At 30.6% G+C, this 20,800-nt stretch overlaps 1 protein-coding gene across 1 annotated transcript in view; it reads right to left on the bottom strand.

Annotated features, from left to right (window-relative positions):
* Window positions 1-636: 636 nt before the first annotated feature.
* LOC139516047 (DDB1- and CUL4-associated factor 1-like) overlaps window positions 637-20,800 on the bottom strand; it is a 51,350-nt gene continuing 31,186 nt past the window's right edge. Inside the window, exons 29-37 of the mRNA XM_071305859.1 lie at window positions 20,455-20,555; window positions 20,063-20,144; window positions 19,441-19,674; window positions 18,856-18,946; window positions 15,237-15,335; window positions 14,109-14,185; window positions 4,269-4,358; window positions 3,877-3,973; window positions 637-3,195 (exon numbers count right to left, since the gene is read on the bottom strand). Of these exons, the coding sequence (XP_071161960.1) occupies window positions 3,026-3,195; window positions 3,877-3,973; window positions 4,269-4,358; window positions 14,109-14,185; window positions 15,237-15,335; window positions 18,856-18,946; window positions 19,441-19,674; window positions 20,063-20,144; window positions 20,455-20,555 (1,041 nt within the window). The 3' untranslated portion in view covers window positions 637-3,025. The remainder of the gene's footprint in view (window positions 3,196-3,876; window positions 3,974-4,268; window positions 4,359-14,108; window positions 14,186-15,236; window positions 15,336-18,855; window positions 18,947-19,440; window positions 19,675-20,062; window positions 20,145-20,454; window positions 20,556-20,800) is intronic.

Below are 20,800 nucleotides of genomic sequence, written 5' to 3'. Positions count from 1 at the left end.
TCCTATGCTAAACTATGTCTGTGCTAGCAGACATTATTAGATTTTGAATCTGCACCTAAAACACAAACTTGTTTAGCACTATAATCTGATCATCAGGCACAACAATGAACAGAATTGTTTTATGTACTTCCAACAGGGTCTAATGTGAGCTAGGGGGTCATTCATTTCTGTATTCTTTGATGTTTTGGGCATTTTTTCTCTATTCTTTACACTTTTTGGCCATTTACCTCTATTTGTTATATTCTTACACCTCATTTTTCTCTTTTTTTGGTCCATTTTTCTCTATTCTTTACACTTTTTGGCCATTTACCTCTATTTGTTATATTCTTACACCTCATTTTCTCTTTTTTTGGTCCATTTTTCTCTATTCTTTCTATTTTACACATTCTGTATTCTGTGAACCCATATCCACACCCTCTTGTACGTAGACCTTTAGATGTGTTATGGTTGATTATTTTACTAAGTTGCTGTATCAACGATGAATACCCTTCATCTCATCCTCAACCCAGATGGGTAGAAATTCTCTTGTCTTAACAACTATTAATCCCACCGATTTGAAAACTGAAACCATGAAAATTTTACAACTGTAAACCATCCAAAACATAAATGTCATTGCAATTTTTTCAGGATATATAATTCAACATGAAAATTCTTTTAATTTTGTAATGATATGCTATGCATTTATTACAAAAAGGTATACAATGAGAACACATTGTGTAGGGAAAACCTTGGTTCGGTTTAAAAAGGGACATTACTTGATGCCCTATGCAGAGATCGCATATTGATACCACATAATTTACATTCAACAACAAAAATCCATAAAAATAAATGAGTCTTTGAGAGTCTACTGGTACACATAAAAATTCCTAAGTGTTGATGAGGGAAGGTCTATAACTTACATTAGTTGTAATTAAGGAATTACTGTAATATATTTTCTGTCTATTCGAAATAACATAAAAAATGTGGTGCACACTGAAAAATGCGCGTAGCGTGTTATTTAACAGTGTGCACCACATTTTTTATGTTATTTCGAATAGACAGAAAAAATATTAAAGTCATTTCTTATAATTTGATTCTAAATTCCATTTTAAACCATAGAAAACCATGAAAAAACGTTGTTGACGTCACGGTCACATGACTAAATTATGTCTATGGGCTGATAACAAAATAACATCAGCCAATCAGAAGACGTGTTACATCCAAAATTAAATTATAAGGGGATATTGCTTATCAATGTTTCAGTTTATTTGAAAGCTCCAAAAATCATTCATATAGTAAAATAACATAAGAGCTTCATATACTTTAAGACCCTTCTATGATTGTTTAACCAATTTCCAAATTTACTTTGTTAATAAGAAGAGTAAAAGAACAGGCATATGTACAGATAGTGGCCTCTACCCTTACATATCTGCCATCACTATCTACAGATAGTGGCCTCTACCCTTACATATCTGCCATTACTATCTACAGATAGTGTCCTCTACCCTTACATACCTGCCATTACTATCTACAGATAGTGTCCTCTACCCTTACATATCTGCAACCATAAAACACAAGTCCCAATCCCACTATATATAGCACCATTAAACATTCAACGTCACAAAAAAAGACAGGAATTCAATATGTCATTTTCAGATATAAAAATAGCCTATATTTGTACTTCATTAAATATAACTTTAAATTAATTGCACTGTTATATAAATATGACCATATATGTGGATATGCTCCAGCATATGATGGCAGAAAAATAGCGATAAGGTGTATTGTCTGACTGTGCATGTATGGTCCAACTTTATAAGTATTACAAACCTATTTGGTTGAGTCAAAGGACAAAGTCATCATTACAGTAGAAAAATCTACATAATGAGATTATTATTTATTTATGTTCATCTTGAATTTAGAATGACATATATACCAACATGTTTTTCCTGTTATAAAACACCTTAAATACATGAAAAGAAATTCAATTAGTTTTTGCAAATGACAAATGGCAATTTTAAATTTGCACCTTTATGAGGACATATAATTATCTGAGTGACATTCAGAAATTTACAAGATAAAAACAGAAAAAAATACACAATATAAAACATCGAGCACTTAATATATAGAGAAGAAAACATTAAAAGACAGAAAAGTCATTGAATACATAATATGGTCAACGTTGTATTTCATAGAAAACAAATATTAAAATTTAAAAACAATAATTTAAATTTTTCACAATATACATTAAATTTTATCAGTAAAATATATACTCTATTTCCCAAAGATTCTTTCTTACAATTCACAATGAAACTCAATAACCATTTAAAAACAGATATGTACAGTTCCAGTAGCAAAAATACAGGTTCTGATAAATAACCAATTACAAGTTTAAATTCAGCTTATTTGTATAAACACCAGGGGGAGGTTGCAGGAGTTGGACCCCCCCCCCCCCCTTTTATCCTGGGTTTTGAAAACCTCCTCCTTTTAAAAATGACTAGATCTGCCCTTAAATGTCTTCTTTTTTATTGACCTGAACTAACAGTTTGATCTATTAATAGTAATAACATCTCATCTGGTTACCCATTTACTTGCAAGTTGTCAATCTACTTGATTATGATAAAATAAGGATGTATCTGAGAATACTAATGCCCAACTCAAGTGTGCTTATAATATGTGAAAATTCTTTTGGGACAGACAGAAGTATGAACAGACAGACAGAAATAAGGACAGAAAAAAGGTCAAGGGAAACACTTAATGGTCCCTTTGGCAAACGACAGGAGCATAAATATTAAGATTGAGATAATGAATTATTTGAAATGAAATTTTTGCTATTTCAGTTATCTAAATTAATTTCAAATGATCCTTTATTCCTGCAGATACACACCCTCACTTTAGTGATTAAATTGAAAGGTCTGCTGATTTCATTGTATTGACCAGGATGACTGTTTTCGGGTATAATAAGAATTCACAATTTGCAAGAAAATGGATTAACATATGAGTAGTCTTTGCTTTAAAATTCAATCAATTCATATTCCCTTTGCTATCAATAAAGCTGAAATAATAAATCTTCATCCAAATCACCGTCATCTTCTTCACTTGTACCGGCTACTGAAAATTCAATATCACTGGCATCATCGTCATCATCATCATCATCATCGTTGTCATCGCCATCATCGTCATTATCATCTTCATTGTCATCATCAATTTCATCACCTAGACAAAAAGGTTACAAACAATTAAACACATTTCTTCATAAACACTGGTGCATTTCTCATGCCAAAGTCAGAGAAAAAATCTCACTAATAAGTATTCATGAATAAAAGAATATGAAGATAACATAAACCTAAATACAATGTGCTTCTTACTGTATATTTTTGTGAAGATTTGTCATGATTAGCAGTGTAATTTTTAAAAATATGCTTATGCATCAAATGACAAAAACAAAATTTATTTCATATTGTTGATATAAAACTAAAGAACAGCCTGAAAGAAAGTTTCTGCTTGTCTTTGAATCTTCATAAAATCCTACATATGAAATAAATGGTGTTCTCATGTGATTTCCTTTGTTATGGCCATTAAAACTTAAACTTTATCATATATATAGGGATCTCGGTGACCAAGTGGTCTAAGTAGTTACTACTGTGATCACTAGCCAGTCAACACTGAGGTTGTGAGTTTGAACCCCGCTTGTATGGGTGCACTTGACTCCAATTTTAATTGACTAGGATTGTAAGTTTTCCTATCAAAGGTCTGTGGTTTCTCCAGGCACTCTGGCTTCCTCCACCAATAAAAACTGGCCTCCACAAAATAGCCTAAATGTGGTGCTTAAAAGTGGCATTAAAACACCAACAATCAATTATAATATATATATAGTTTTTCTCTCTCAAGTCTTACCATCATTCTCATCAAATGAATCTAATTCATCATCATCTAAATTTCCACCATCATCGTCATCATCATCATTATCCATTTCTTCCTCTTCCTCTGCCTGCTGTAAAATAAAGAAAGGATATTGTAAAGCAAGGTTTTGTTTTACAAAGTTAGGAATTGCAAATTTTACCAAGGAGTATCAATTTAAATATCTTAAGTTTTTGTACACATTGCTTTCCAATCATAAATTAATGATTGATTTGGAACTATAGTTTTTTTATGATTTTAGAATAGTCATTTACAAGAAAGTTATCCAAAAATACATCTCTGTATTCTAATAGTTGAATGCGAAATTGATTACTTTATAAAATTTCTATAGCTGTATTTGAATTGCTATAAAGGGAAATAATCCATACCTGATCATCTTCAGAATCCTTTAGTTTTCCTATCTCGTACAACTTACAAACAAATTCATCCATGGAAGTTTCACCAAACTGCTGATTTTGCTAAAATTTAAAAAAAATACTTGAAATTACTTATTCAAATAAATCTTTGTGGCATATGAATAACAAACTAAATTGAATCTTTAACCAGGTGCTCCGCAGGGCGCAGCTTTATACGACCGCAGAGGTCGAACCCTGAACAGTTGGGGCAAGTATGGACAAAACATTCAAGCGTGATACAGCTCTGAATTTGGATTGTGATCAAATTTTTGACATTACATGGGTTTTTTTTACACAAAACAAATGTCAAGTTTTACAAATCAATTAAAGATTTCTTCTTCAAACTTTTTAAATCTAAAATTAAATATTTGATCATGACACAGCATAGGTTTCTGACACAGAACGAATGTGGTCTAATGAACTTAAAAGTTTTTTTTTTGCCTTTGAGCAATTCACTATGCTGTTGAATATTAATCCTCTCAAAAAAATGTTTGAAGAAATTTTCTTTTTATTTATGAAATCTGAAATGAGAAAAATTAAACCCCCCCTTTTTTTTCACATCCCCGTTTCCCTTTTTCCAAAACTGATATCAATTCAAATTTCTAATGGAGTTTGCAACAATAACTACTCTTTTAAATACATCATAAAATATTAAAATGTAAAATAAAGTGCTTGTTATCACTGAATGGTAAAGATTGGTTGGTAGTAAAAGTGAATATACATTGTTAATTGTATAAAACAATAAAAAAAACTTCATCAGCAACATTTTATATTGGCAAATTTCCAATGAATTTATTTACATAAAGTTATTGGCAAATAAAAATAGAAAATGACATCATAGTCATGTCTGGCAAATGTCCAACATACATTATCTAAAAACATTTTAGATAAGATAAGGAAAAAAAGCTTCATCAGCAACATTTTATATTGGCAAATTTCCAAGGAAGTTATTTACATAAAGTTATTGGCAAATAAAAATAGAAAATGACATCATAGTCATGTCTGGCAAATTTCCAACATATATTATCAACTACTATTCTATACAAAGAAAGATAACTCCAATTGAAAATTAATTGCTATTGCACAATATTGTGCAATTAGATATTTCTTGCTATTGTGCAATACTGTGCAATTGAAAATTTCTTGTTATTGCACAATACTTGATATGGAATCCTGATTTGGACCAACTTGAAAACTGGGCCCATAATCAAAAATCAAAGTACATATTTAGATAAAGCATATCAAATATCCCCAAGAATTTAATTTTTGTTAAAATCAAACTTAGTTTAATTTTGGACCCTTTGGACCTTAATGTAGACCAATTTGAAAACTGGACCAAAAATTAAGAATCTACATACACAGTTAGATTTGGCATATCAAAGAACCCATTTATTCAATTTTTGATGAAATCAAACAAAATTTAATTTTGGACCCCCATTTGGACCAACTTGAAAACTAGGCCAATAATTAAAAATCTAAGTACATTTTTAAATTCAGCATATCAAAGAACCCCAAGGATTCAATTTTTGTTAAAATCAAACTAAGTTTAATTTTGGACCCTTTGGACCTTAATGTAGACCAATTTGAAAGGACCAAAAATTAAGAATCTACATACATAGTTAGATTCAGCATATCAAAGAACCCCAATTGTTCAATTTTTGATGAAATCACACAAAGTTCAATTTTGGACCCTTTGGGCCCCTAATTCCTAAACTGTTAGGACCAAAACTCCCAAAATCAAACCCAACCTTCCTTTTATGGTCATAAACCTTGTGTTTAAATTTCATAGATTTCTATTTACTTATACTAAAGTTATGGTGCAAAAACCAAAAATAATGCTTATTTGGGCCCCTTTTTGGCCCCTAATTCATAAACTGTTGAGACCTCAACTCCCAAAATCAATCCCAACCTTCCTTTTGTGGTCATAAACCTTGTGTTAAAATTTCATTGATTTCTATTGACTTATACTGTGCGAAAACCAAGAATAATGCTTATTTTGGCCCTTTTTTGGCCCTTATTTCCTAAACTGTTGGAACCAAAACTCCCAAAATCAATCCCAACCTTCCTTTTGTGGTCATAAACCTTGTGTCAAAATTTCATAGATTTCTATTCACTTAAACTAAAGTTATAGTGCGAAAACCAAGAAAATGCTTATTTGGGCCCTTTTTGGCCCCTAATTCCTAAAATGTTGGGACCAAAACTCCCAAAATCAATCCCAACATTCCTTTTGTGGTCATAAACCTTGTGTTAAAATTTCATTGATTTCTATTCACTTTTACTAAAGTTAGAGTGCGAAAACTAAAAGTATTCGGACGACGACGACGCAGACGACGACGCCAACGTGATAGCAATATACGACCAAAAAATTTTAATTTTTGCGGTCGTATAAAAATTGAACCCAATTTTTTTAATCACATCCCCCTTTCCCTTATTCCAAAACTAATCTCAATTAAAATTTCTAATGGAGTTTGCAACAATAACTACTCATTTAAATACATCATAAAATATTAAGATGTAAAAAAACTGCTTGTTATCACTGAATGGTAAAGATTATTTTAATTTATCAGTTGGTAGTAAAAAGTGAATATACATTGTATATTGTATATAACAAAGATTTAAGTTGATTCTGGACAAAGAAAGATAACTCAAATTAAAAAAAAATCTTGCTATTGCACAATATTTTGCAATTAGATATTTCTTGCTTACTATTCTGGACAAAGAAAGATAACTCTAATTAAAAAAAAAATTGCTATTTCACAATATTGTGCAATTAGATATTTCTTGCCATTGCGCAATACTGTGCAATTGAAAAGACTTGCTATTGCACAATACTTAATATAATAATTTTAGATCCTGATTTGGATTAACTTGAAAACTGGGCCCATAATAAAAAATCTAAGTACATTTTTGGATTCAGCATATCAAAGAACCCCAAGATTTCAATTTTTGTTAAAATCAGACTAAGTTTAATTTTGGACCCTTTGGACTTTAGTGTAGACCAATTTGAAAACAGGACCAACAAGAATGTGTCCTCAGTACACGAATGCCCCACTCGCACTATCATTTTCCATGTTCAGTGGACCGTGAAATTGGGGTAAAAACTCTAATTTGGCATTAAAATTAGAAAGATCATATCATAGGGGACATGTGTACTAAGTTTGAAGTCGATTGGACTTAAACTTCATCAAAAACTACATTGACCAAAAACTTTAACCTGAAGCGGGACAGACGGACGGACGAACGGACGGACAGACGGACGGACGGACGCACAGACCAGAAAACATAATGCCCCTCTACTATCGTAGGTGGGGCATGAAAATGAAAAATCTACATACACAGTTAGATTTGGTATATCAAAGAATCCCATTTATTCAATTTTTGATGAAATCAAACAAAATTTAATTTTTGACCCCGATTTGGACCAACTTGAAAACTGGGCCAATAATCAAGAATCTAAGTACATTTTTAAATTCAGCATATCAAAGAACCTAACTGATTCATTTTTTGTCAAAATCAAACAAAGTTTAATTTTGGACCCTTTGGACCTTAATGTAGACCAATTTGAAAACGGGACCAAAAGTTAAGAATCTACATACACAGTCATGACAGTTAGATTCGGCATATCAAAGAACCCCAATTATTCAATTTTGATGAAATCAAACAAAGTTTAATTTTGGACCCTTTGGGCCCCTTATTCTGTTGGGACCAAAACTCCCAAAATCAATACCAACCTTCCTTTTATGGTCATAAACCTTGTGTTTAAATTTCATAGATTTCTATTTACTTATACTAACGTTATGGTGCGAAAACCAAGAAAAATGCTTATTTGGGTCCCTTTTTGGCCCCTAATTCCTAAACTGTTGGGACCTAAACTCCCAAAATCAATACCAACCTTCCTTTTGTAGTCATTAACATTGTGTTTAAATTTCATTGATTTCTATTTACTTAAAGGAGATGTGACATGATTTTTTAAAAAAAAAATTTTTGTAAATAAATATTTATTTATACATAATTACCCCCCAAAAAACCTCGAAAGCAATATAATTATCGTTTAAATGGATAAATAATGAATTTAAATGTATCCAACTGTCGTCCTACTAATTATGCATATTTCTATCCCGGAAGTCACTCAGAACGAGGCTGTGACGTCAGTGGTTACATCAATCATATTTGACTGACGGGTGTATAGGCATAATTAGCGCAATTTCATTTTCGAATATCTTCCAAAAAAACCATGACAGTGATTAATCAAAGTGATGGAAATCACTCATGGAAAGATTAGAAGAGTAGTTTGAATTATTTCATATTAAGGTATGGTGGGGGAAAATGAACATTAATAAAGCACTATTGCTGAAAATTGCATTTACAGCAGGTCTTTAGAAGGAAACTTGCTTTTCCAGTATGAAGATAAAATGAGCTCAAATTAAATAATATGGGTCTCTTAATTTGCACAATTTTATTTAAACTGCAGTTTATATCTTATCGAAATTATGTTGCCGGTTCTGAACATGTTTCAAAAAAACAAAAAAATGCAAAAATTCTTCTAGTAAATGTTACCCAATATCCTTGTAAGACATAAATCTGGACCAACAGCTTAAAACTTTAAAGTGTCAACAAACAAAATTGAAAAATGTTGTTATGGGGCATTTTATAAGTTGAAACAGAGGTTATAGGGCATTGAAGATTAAAAGTTTTAGAGTGCCCTTTGAATAATTTTTAAAGTATTTTTCAACACAGGGCATTGAAAATGTACTTTTTCAACGTAACCAATTAAAAAACTTATCTTATTGAAATGTGGATTCTTTCTTGATTGCAAACATATGTATTCACTTCTAATAAAAATTCAAATGACTAAAATAGACATAATGATTGATGGGAAATAAACTAATAAACAATGGTTTGTTATAATTAAGTTTTAAAATTTTAAAACTGTTTCAAGCCAATTCCTGATAAAAAAAAAGTGTACTAATTTAATTGTTGATTAATTACAGATGATTATTCGAAATTCATCAAGTAAATTATAGGCCTTACTTGAATACCTTTTATTTATTCATATTTATATTCATATTTCATTTTTTTAAGATCTTGTTATTATCCATTAATCATTTATCTTTCAGATATAATTTACAGAATCACTTTATGTAATGTAGATCAAAAGTAATTGGCAATAAATAAATCTATCATCCTTATAAATATCAAACATCTAATATACACATTTGTGTATTCAATTATGAGGTCAAATACTTGTGTATTAAGAATTATATTGAGTGGTCTGTATAATTATGTAAGACTGAGGTTGATAGGTAATGTGGTCAATTTGATTGGCAGTTTAGGAGGTGGGGCATTGTAATTAAAGGTTCACCTTGTCTAATTGTTTAGTGATAATGACAGTTGTCAATCATACTAGTTGAATCAATACCCAGTTACCTAATCAAAATGTTTTTTAAAAGCCTGCACATCAACATACCTTAATGACATACATTCTTGAATGAACTGCTCCAATAATATACCCAATTTTTTTCAGTTTATATGTGTATTATGTGCACATATATCAGAACCATAGGGAACTATATTTTAGTGTGAATACAGTTAGTAACAGTAGCTAACCTGTCCTGTTGTTAGGGAGGCTGGTGCCTAAGTAAAGATTTAGAACAAGTTCTAATCTTTCCAAAAATGGTTCTGTGTGCTGCCAGTGGATGCAACAATAAGCATAAGGACAGTTTGATATTATTTTTTTCGTTTTCCGAGTAACCCGCAGGCTAGTCCTAGGAAGAGATAGGACTTCCTACCAAGCACTAGTCATAGACTTTGTTCCGCCCACTTTACAAATGTTTGTTACGATTGTGACCCAGAAGTTAGGAAGAATCTCGAGGGATGTCCTACCATGAAGCCAAAACTCCGTCCAAATGCAGTACCTGACATTCCATTGACACAACCAACAACAGCTGAGCCCAGGCCCCTATACCTACGCAGGGAGCTTATGAGAAGCGGAGAAAGGCCGAATAAAATAAAAAAAAATCTTCGCAATTTTTTTTTGCGTCCCTTCATAATAATATATTTATAGTTTAGTCATATTTGTGTACAATTGTATAGCCAAATATATCGCAATGTTTAAATTTGGTATTGTGTACCTCACTACCTGTTCGCGTGTGCAGGTGTGTACACTGAAATTGGACATAATAAATTAAAAGTCATCAACATCGATCAGAAGTTATAGGTATGCGGCACACGTTCTCTGTAATGCTTGGTTTACCTTTGAAGTTGAAAGCTACAGGTGTCATGCCCCCGGGTGGTGATATATAAGTCATCAGCAATACGCACTATTGCGTAACATGCGTCGAATCTGTGTACATCCATGATCACCTACTGGGTTCACAGGTGAGGTTGGAAATTGTTACGGATATAAATTACGTAATGCATATCTGTTTAACCTGTTTGAATAAACAATAGTCAATACCTAACTGTCGGATATGGGGTTTTACAGAATAGAGAAAAAAGGACTGACAGTGCAGCTTAAAAAAGGGGGCGGATAGAAAAAAATGGGTTTGTGAATTTACTATGTAAAGAATAGAGTATAATAAAAATAAGTAAATAAGCAAAATAAATAGAGAATTAAGGAGAAATGCTTCTGAAGTAAAAAATTAATAAAAAAAAGCCTGTCAGTCCCCATAACTAATACATAACCTGTAGTTGGTACATAAATTTCTTTCTGAGTTTTCTAATTAAAATTCGGCAGGCATGTATGTGTATTGCAATAAGTTATTAGTATTTACCCTTATTATTTTATTTATTTATTAAAAATCATTTTATTTCTTAATAAAAAATAATTGTGAAGAGATGCCAAGTGATGCTTTTAAAATGACAGACCATTGATGCAAGGTTATTGTGGTGAAAAAATTAAATGCAAAAGGTGACTTGAATGAGAAACAAATATTTTGGCTAGTGGATGTATGCAAGTCTTTATATTGCATAAGACATGAAGCTGAATAACATAGTTTTAACTTAAATAATGCAAATAAATTCAATTGATACAGACCTGGGAGTAGTAGATAATGTATTAGTACAGACTGAGTTAGTTGAAACATATTTTATTTGCTGAATTAAAGCAAAATGTATTAGACACAAGTAAATCATACTTATAAAGTCTTCTCCATAATACAATATAAAATTACAATTATAACGGTATAATATAATGGACATACATATAAGGCAAACAGTTCATAGAATAATACTAGCTTTCATACGTAAAAAAGAGAAAAAGAAAGTTTGAAAAGTCATATGATATACATATATGACAGTTGTTATCCATTCGTTTGATGTGTTTGGACTTTTGATTTTGCCTTTTGATTTTTGATTTTCCTTTTTGAATTTTCCTCGGAGTTTAGGATTTTTGTGTTTATACTTTTTCTTTATACATGTATGACCATTTTATGAAATTTTGAACATGTTTGAAAATTTGAATATTTTGTTCATTCGAAAGTTCCATGTGTCCGCAAATTAATAGTTTTGTATCTAAAACAATGCTTTCAGATAGCCAGTTAAGATTATTGAATACGGTTTTTCTACATGATGTGTATTTTGGACAAACAAAAACGTAATGGTAGACATCCTCAATATCTGACCCACAATGACAAGAAGGATCATTTATAATATTAGCTCTAAATAGATCATTGTTTAAGAATGAAGGGGAACATTTCAATTGCGTTATTGGGCCGTACAAATGAAACCTTTCAATTTTACATAATGGCCTATCGTTTTTTTAAATTTCTGTTATGCATTACTGCTCTCTGTTTTCTGTCGTGTGGATAGTCCTGAAACCAATTCAATAAGTTTTCGTCGATACCATAAGCTTTCATTTTACATATAAGGCCCCTATGCGAAACTTTGTCGAAGTTAGAGACTAGTCACAAAATACAAAACAATTTATAGACTGAAGATATACCACACAGAAAAAATATCAAACAAAATAAGTCAGTACTCGATAGAACATTTTCAATGGGATTATTATGGAGGAGAAAAAGACATATGGATATATTTTACTGTTTTAAACTTCTTAAAATATTACTTTTAATACCCCTACCCCCTGTTATGTCATACTTATTACACATTTATTGGTGACAGCTTTAGTAATTCAAATTTTACACCCGTCATACTTGGTAAGGTGATAGGTAATTTATGACGGTTGTTGATAATTGTTTTTAAATTATAAGACAATGATCTTGAAATATTTTATTTTATTATATTTATTCATTTGCTAGTTTAGGAAATTTTTCATGAAGCTTGATTAATGAAAAAAATATTAAATTTTAATCATGCAAATAACTGACGCAAAAATGAAGCCATTTATAGATACGAAGCCACTTTGGCATGTTATTTTTATAACAATTATTTAATTATTGATAACTATTGAATAATTTTTAGTAACAAAGTTACTTCATATATAATAAATCAAGAATTTTGTATTTTTCTAAATTATTTTTTTCTTGTTAGTAGAAAAACAATTTCGAAAATAAATTGTGACTTTTTGTACTGTGACTTTTTGTCCGTGACTTTTTTGCTGTGACTTTTTGTCCTGTGACCTTTGTCCTACATTCTTTATGATAAAATAATAAAAATAAAAAAAAAAACATTCTTTATGACCTGTCTTTTTCTCTTATTAAATGTAATTCAATAACCTGTTTAACTCAAACATTTTTAAGAAATGTATCTTTATTTTTGGTGAAATTATTATTGATATATTATATCGGCATTGCTTGAAAGATCGTCAATGTCGGATGACGAATTTATATCTTCTACTTGATTTTTTCTACAAGTAACGGCTCAAACTGATACGGTCGAATATCTAAAATTTGAGAGTTGCCTTGAAAACTGATGTTAACACTGACCATTGTTTAATCATGCAGAAATATGATCGACTTCGTCCTTATTGAGACATTTTCTCGGCTTGTATCCACTGACGTCATCACGATCACGTGACCGGTATCTCATTAAAAATCAAAGATTACGACAAGCGCTGAATTCTTTGACCATTAAAAGGCCGTTAAATGAGGTTTTGACAAGAAAAATTTATTACAATACGTTTTTTTTACCAATTTTTATTAATTAATAAAAAAAAAAAAAAAAAAAAAATTGTGTCACGTCTCCTTTAAACTAAAGTTATTGTGCGAAAACCAAGAATAATGCTTATTTGGGCCCTTTTTCGGCCCCTAATTCCTAAACTGTTGAAACCAAAACTCCCAAAATCAATCCCAACCGTTCTTTTGTGGTCATAAACCTTGTGTCAAAATTTCATAGATTTTTATTAACTTAAACTAAAGTTATAGTGCGAAAACCAAGAAAATGTTTATTTGGGCCCTTTTTGGCCCCTAATTCCTAAAATGTTGGGACCAAAACTCCCAAAATCAATACCAACCTTCCTTTTGTGGTCATAAACCTTGTGTTAAAATTTCATAGATTACCATTCACTTTTACTAAAGTTAGAGTGCGAAAACTAAAAGTATTCTGACGACGACGACGCCAACGTGATAGCAATATACGACGAAATTTTTTTTCAAATTTTGCGGTCGTATAAAAATAATAATAATACACAATTTTTTTTTACTCTCAAATAATTCAAACATTATTCAGCTAAACTTCATAAACCAGTTGTCTTTATTATTTATGACTACTGACACCTCCCTCCACCAATTTGTCAGGCAAAACTTTTAAGCATTCAATTTTGATTCTTATCTAACATATAACTTATAACCATTATTTTGGGACATCCTTTCTTGTCTATTGTCTGCTATTAATATTGTGAGGGATACCACTTACCTCAACCATAGCTATACAAGAGTCTGTATTCTCTGTACATATGTCACAAATACTTTGAGCTTTGGTTTCAAATGTAGCTACAAAATAATTTAAAATGTATAATTTGAAAGTATAATGAATCGCAAACAGATTTTCACATCTAAATCACAAACAGATTTTTATGCCCCACCTACGATAGTAGAGGGGCATTATGTTTTCTGGTCTGTGCCTCCGTTCGTCCGTGCGTCCGTCCGTCTGTGCGTCCGTCCGTTTGCTTCAGGTTAAAGTTTTTGGTCAAGGTAGTTTTTGAAGAAGTTGAAGTCCAATCAACTTGAAACTTAGTACACATGTTCCCCATGATATGATCTTTCTAATTTTAATGCCAAATTATAGATTTAACCCCAATTTCATGGTCCACTGAACATAGAAAATGATATTGCGAAGTGCAGGTTAAAGTTTTTTGTCAAGGTAGTTTTTGAAGAAGTTAAAGTTAAATCAACTTGAAACTTAGTACACATGTTCCCTATGATATGATCTTTCTAATTATAATTCCAAATTATAATTTTGACCCCAATTTCACGGTCCACTTTACATAGAAAATGATAGTGCGAGTGGGGCATCCGTGTACTATGGACACATTCTTGTTAGATCTAGAATTAAGGATCTTTTATTTTGATATGATATAATTCTGTTAAAGTAATATTTCAGGTTTGTATGTTGTCTTTCTCCAGAACCTTTAAAAAGATTTATCATGGCAGTCCATTGTACACTAAAGAGCTATTTAATACAGGAACACATTTTTTGTCAAAATTCAGTTTACATTTAAATGAATTATTTGAAGTGGAGTTCAAATTCCGTCATTGCTATGACCAAAGCTGTTCACTACATGTATTGTTCTTATGCTTATCTTGCTCCTTATTCAGGTCTTCCAAAAAGATTAAACCTATACAAGGGGGTAATTAATCTGATCAAAATTCCCAAATATTTGTCAAAATTTCACTTTATACAATATCTGACATATATATATATATATTAGAACTTTTGGCTACATTTTCCATTCTAAATTCTACCAAAGATAATGAATCAACTTCTCATATAAAATTAAAAATCAAATGGGTTGAATTTTCATCAGTTAGGAAAATTACTCACTAATAGAACTATAATTTGTAGAGTCAAATGTCCTGAGGGTTGAGCTGTAAGGACTTTTACTGTTCTCATACATATCATTCTCCTCATCGATATGTATGGCTGTAAAATAAAGAAGAAACTAAAATCCATATGAACTTTAATTTATATATTCTTCTCATAAATTACATAAGTGCTCTTATTGTTTCAACTCATACCATATTAAAGGGATAATTCGCGATTTTTCACTTTTCATCTTATTATGTTCATAATACCATAAAAAATATATTCACCAAGTTTTATTTTGATATGAAATCTAATAAAGAAGAAAATTGGGAATTATTAATTTTATTTTTTGAAACTTCCTGACTTATGTGACGTAGTTTAAGTCTTTGATGCATGCCGGGAGTGAAAATATCTCATTTAAGTCTTCTTCGTTAACCATCTAATAACCCGATTTAAAGCGCATCGACGACTTTTGATGTAGCTATTAACCAACGAAAAATAAGTGATAGCCATGCAACTTTTAAAATAAGATCGTGTGGATTTTTTAAAACGAATTTTAATCATAAAAGTAAATCATACAATAGAACATTTTTATGATTTTTTTTCTAAAAATACTAGAAACAAACATACGAAACTGACATGATCGATAGTGTATTAAAAATACATGTTTGTATTCTGACCTTTTTGCTTCATTCCAGCAATCATTTTCACTTGCTTGTACGATGGAAACAATAAAATGTGTATTGTTTTGTGACACCTAAAGAATGTGGAATGCGTAGTTTAACTCAAGGTAATTAAAAGATTAGCATTATGTAGTTCTAATCTTTTGATCCTCATTCAGTGAAATCTAGGCGTCACGGTTCACTGGCATTTCAGGTGTGAACAACATTTCGTATCAATTGTAAACGGGAGTCAGACAAAGTTTCAGACACATGAATGTAAAAAAAAAATAATTAAAATTAATTAACGGGAATAATAAGATCGCACAATAACTGGATAGCTGTTGTATATTTTTATATTTTGCATAAGATCACTTTTAATGAATTATGACTTTTGATTACTTTAGTAACGATAAAATACTGAATTATTTTAATTGAAGAATTTATAAATAAAAATAGCCTTCTAAACACGAGTTTATGAACTAAAAATTGTACTATTTCAAATTAGGAACGGCAGCCTTAAATATTTCAAACAGATCATTAACAATTGCAATTATATAATTTAGTCCATCCAAAGTGATCTTTAATTACCTATTGAGGAATTAAACTGCTCATCAAAATATTTTAAATCTCACAACACATGAATACTTCAGATATTTAAAAACAGATGTTTTAAAAAATTGACAGGAAATTAAAGGATCTAATTGGAATGAAATCAACAAATTACGAACAGATATGCTTTTCAAGTGTGAAAAACATCAACAAAATTTATACATAATCGGGAATGTCCTTCTTAAAATACTCTTTGTCTCACACCGTAACTATATATAATACTTTAGCTATTTGACCAACGATGTATTAAAAAAAATGAACGAATTAAATGTCATATTTCCCTATTTTTAAATGTAATTATAAGTCTGTTTCAACTGGCAAGAATACCACTAAAACGGACAAGCAGTTTATTCTTTAAATTGCTGTCATTGAATATCAAGAGAGAAAATAAATCCCGAAATTGATTTGAAACTTTGATACTCTATAGTTTTCCTTGAAAATATTCACATCCCTCGGTATTAGTGTACTTCCAGTTGCGTATATATTACATGCATGTCGGAACAATTGTGATGATGGCGAATGTCTTCCTTTTTTCGAGAACCATCTAATTGATATATAAATGTCCATAACTTCGATGAGCCAAATAAAGTTATATATCGACCTGTATTTAAATCTCTTCTTCTTTTGGTATACTACAGTCTATCGTCATTTGATGATTACATACTGTTGGCATACGTGGACTTGTCATTTTACAAAACTTTTACCCCAATTTACGCAAAATGTATGTTTCTTTCTTATGTTCTATGTATACATGTATATGTTTTAATTTGCGCTATAGGTCCGTAACTTATAATCCAGGCGTATATACGAATGGTCGACAAGTGCGTACATTTTTTTAAATCAATATTTCTGGCCTTCACCATTGACAACGAGTATCTATTACATTTTACCAAATTTACCCTTGGAAAAAATACGTATATAAATTTTTATTTCATCATATCTGGGTTTTTTTTTTGGGGTATTATTTATATTTTTATAAATAATTTTCTTTCAATCAGAAATGTTATTCATAAACAAGCGTATGAGTTTAGTAATATCACTTTCGGACACGTAACATAGAGATGTATATTATACACCTAATAGTTCAAAATGGAAAGTTATAAGTTATCGGCCGTGTACACTTATCAATACACTAAGAAGTGAAACGATGCATGAATTTGCAAACTCGACAGGAAATCGCTTGAATACCTGGACGTGTCACCTCACACCCCCTACAATATCTTTGGGAGTAATACCTTTAGCCATGCGGGTGATCAGTGGAGCGAAGATCCTAATTTATTTGAATAAAGTTTATTACATAAAAGAATTATGAACTAATTAGATTTCCGAAAACAATTCAAGTTTCACGGAAGACTTATTTATGATTTGAAATTTTGACTTTTTCACTATTAAATTCCTATATTATCAGTCTAAAAATAACAGATCATCGTTATTTAAAAAAATAAAAAGAACTTTTTCAGTATCAAGTTAGTTAACTAGTTAACTAGTCTGATAAAACAACCGTACGATTGATGAGATATCGACACGCAATTACGACTACATCGGGTTACTGTAGTTTTGGTCCTTAGACATATCGTGACTGCAAATCGGAGAAGGTGACAAAATGGCTGACCGCAGAGAATTGATACTCTAAATTTAAAATCGATGGTGATCTCTTATATAGCAGAATAAAACTTTAATATCTATGAATTTGAGCATTTTTATACAGAATAAACATAATATCAATTTTTGATTTTTTTGCGAAGTTTCCCTTTAATTCATTATTTCTCCAAAAAATTTTACACCTGAATTTTCTTAATATTTTCCCTTTTTAATATGCCTATATTGCAGGATAAATGTTTTACAAAAAATCTTTTTTTTTTCACCCAAAGAATATTGCAAAGGTTTAAATTGTTATCAGAGAAAAAAAATTATATATGTTTAGAACATATGTAAACCTATCATTAAATAAGTTAGCAAGTGACCCTTTTCATGCCTTTTCACATATGTTTACAAATTGCCCTATTTTGTTAAATTTTCTATTAATTTTATTGTGAAAGCCATGTGGTTGATGTTCACAATTGGTAGATGGTAAATGTACCAATTGGTTTTTTTTATTTAAAATTTATCTATTTTGCAATTCATATTCATGGCAGCAATGTAGATTGAAAAGTGAGAAAAATAAAATATATATCTTTACAGTTGATATCCTCAAAATGGATCATTCCAAGTATTGACCCCAATGTGTGCAGTTGTTTCAGGAAAGTTTATTGACAGATGGAAGGACATTGAACAAAATATTCTTTCTTTTGTCCTAATCTAAATCTGTTTTAAAGTCTATTCCAGTGTTTAAGAGTCTTGTTTTATACATTTGAGAAGTAACCTACCATATATGATATCTCCAGCATTGCTGAATTTAATTTGGCACTGATCTAGAGCTGGAGCTGTGTGTAATAGATGAAATGTTCTGATATCCCACTGATGATCTGTTAAGGTTGTTTAAATATGAAAATTTATGTCTAACTAGGGAAGAATTCCATTATTTGGCTTTTAAAATGTCTTAGAATATTATAAGAAATTTTCATTTAAATCTAGTGGTTCGAATGGTATTTCACATTAAATTTTGTCCTTAAATAATAACATTGTTTTTTTTTTATATACATATATATATCTGTAATTGGGAAACACAGAATATATCAAGAAATTTGAATATGTTTATAATAAAGCTGTTATTCGTATAGTAAGTTATGTAGTTGGTCTTTGAATGCACACTGCATTTACAAATAAAACAATTACAGCAGGATTGGTTTCTCATAATTATATTCCATACAAGTGATCATTGTGCTTATTTTTTTAAGCAAAGGTCAACTGGAAAAAGTGTCTGGTCAGATGAGTAATAATAATACCAGACAAATACTTAAGAAGAAACATTTCATACATTAAAATTAAATAAGTATAATATGAAAGGATACAATTTCTGAGTTAATGATGATTTCCAATCCCATTGGATGAAAACTTCCACTTATATGAGGGTTGAACTTGTCAAATTTGTGTATAGATTTGCCACTTCGTACATCCCATAATACACCATCATTTAATACAAGGTCATCTGAAGGGTGAAAGGTTGCCCTGTTGTCTCGGTAACCATTGACTTTATCTGCATCATATAGTTCAACTATTGTATCACCTGTTGGTACATCTATTATCTATAACAGAAAAGATACTGATAGACTTGTGCATATACAAATGCTAATTCACATTTCTATATTGATATTTTTTTTAACAAGAATATAGTCCATAGTACAAGGTTGTACCCACTTGCTTGATCATTTACTATGTTCAGTAGACCGTGCATTGAGGTCAAACTCTAACTTGGCATTACAATTAGAAAGATCATATCATAGTGAACATGTGTACTAAGTTTCAAGTTTATTGGACTTTAACTTCATCAAAAACTACCTTAACCAAAAAAAACTAAACCTGAAGGGGGGCAGATTGAAGGAGGAAGGGACAAATGAATGAACGAATGGACACGAAAAACAAGGGGCATACAAATTTAGTGTTGTTAATAAAATAATTATTGTGAGTACTTACATAAGCTTTTTCTCCTTCTGTGGTGAGTATCTTGTCTTCAACCAATTTACTGAATTCTGCATGATGACCATTTAAAGCATACCTAAACAGAAATAATTCAATAATGCTCATGTGAAACAGACACAATTTAAAACTGTATTTTAAATGTACATTACAATAAATAACAAGTATATTACTAGGAATTCATTCATTTGATTTTTTTTTTATCTATATTTTATTACAATTCAAATGACATAAAGAAAACTTTCCATAGCACAGTTCCGGAATATTATTTAGTTTCAAAATATCTAAAGAACTGTAATCGTATCTGTCTTTAGATGAACAAAGAGCTAGATATCATTAATATTTTAATTAAAAACTATCAGTTTACCAATGAAACACCAATAGAATACCTTTCTGTGAGTGATGTTCCGTCACCTATAGACCATAAGGAAGAGGCTGAGCTGATATCTGTCCAGGACATGGCAAATGAGGTTAACAATAAATTTCCATCCTGAAATTGTAAGTTTCATTGTTCAAATACGTTTACAGTTTTAAATTTTGTTTCACTCCTTGGCAGCATCATACAGCTTAACTCTTGCAAATAAATGTTATACAAACAAATAGAAAAAATAAGAATTTTATGTTGACTGACAGAATACCTGAACTTGTCTGAGTTTCTCTACACCACTGTTTGTCTCAGTGATTATGTTAATATGTCTAAAAACCTATGTCTTCAATTTTTTTCTGTTTAGTGTT

This window comes from Mytilus edulis, chromosome 1, assembly GCF_963676685.1.
Source record: "Mytilus edulis chromosome 1, xbMytEdul2.2, whole genome shotgun sequence".
NCBI classification, from domain to species: domain Eukaryota; kingdom Metazoa; phylum Mollusca; class Bivalvia; order Mytilida; family Mytilidae; genus Mytilus; species Mytilus edulis.
Note: the sequence above shows the minus strand (reverse complement) of the source record. Positions and strands in the feature narration are given on the sequence as shown.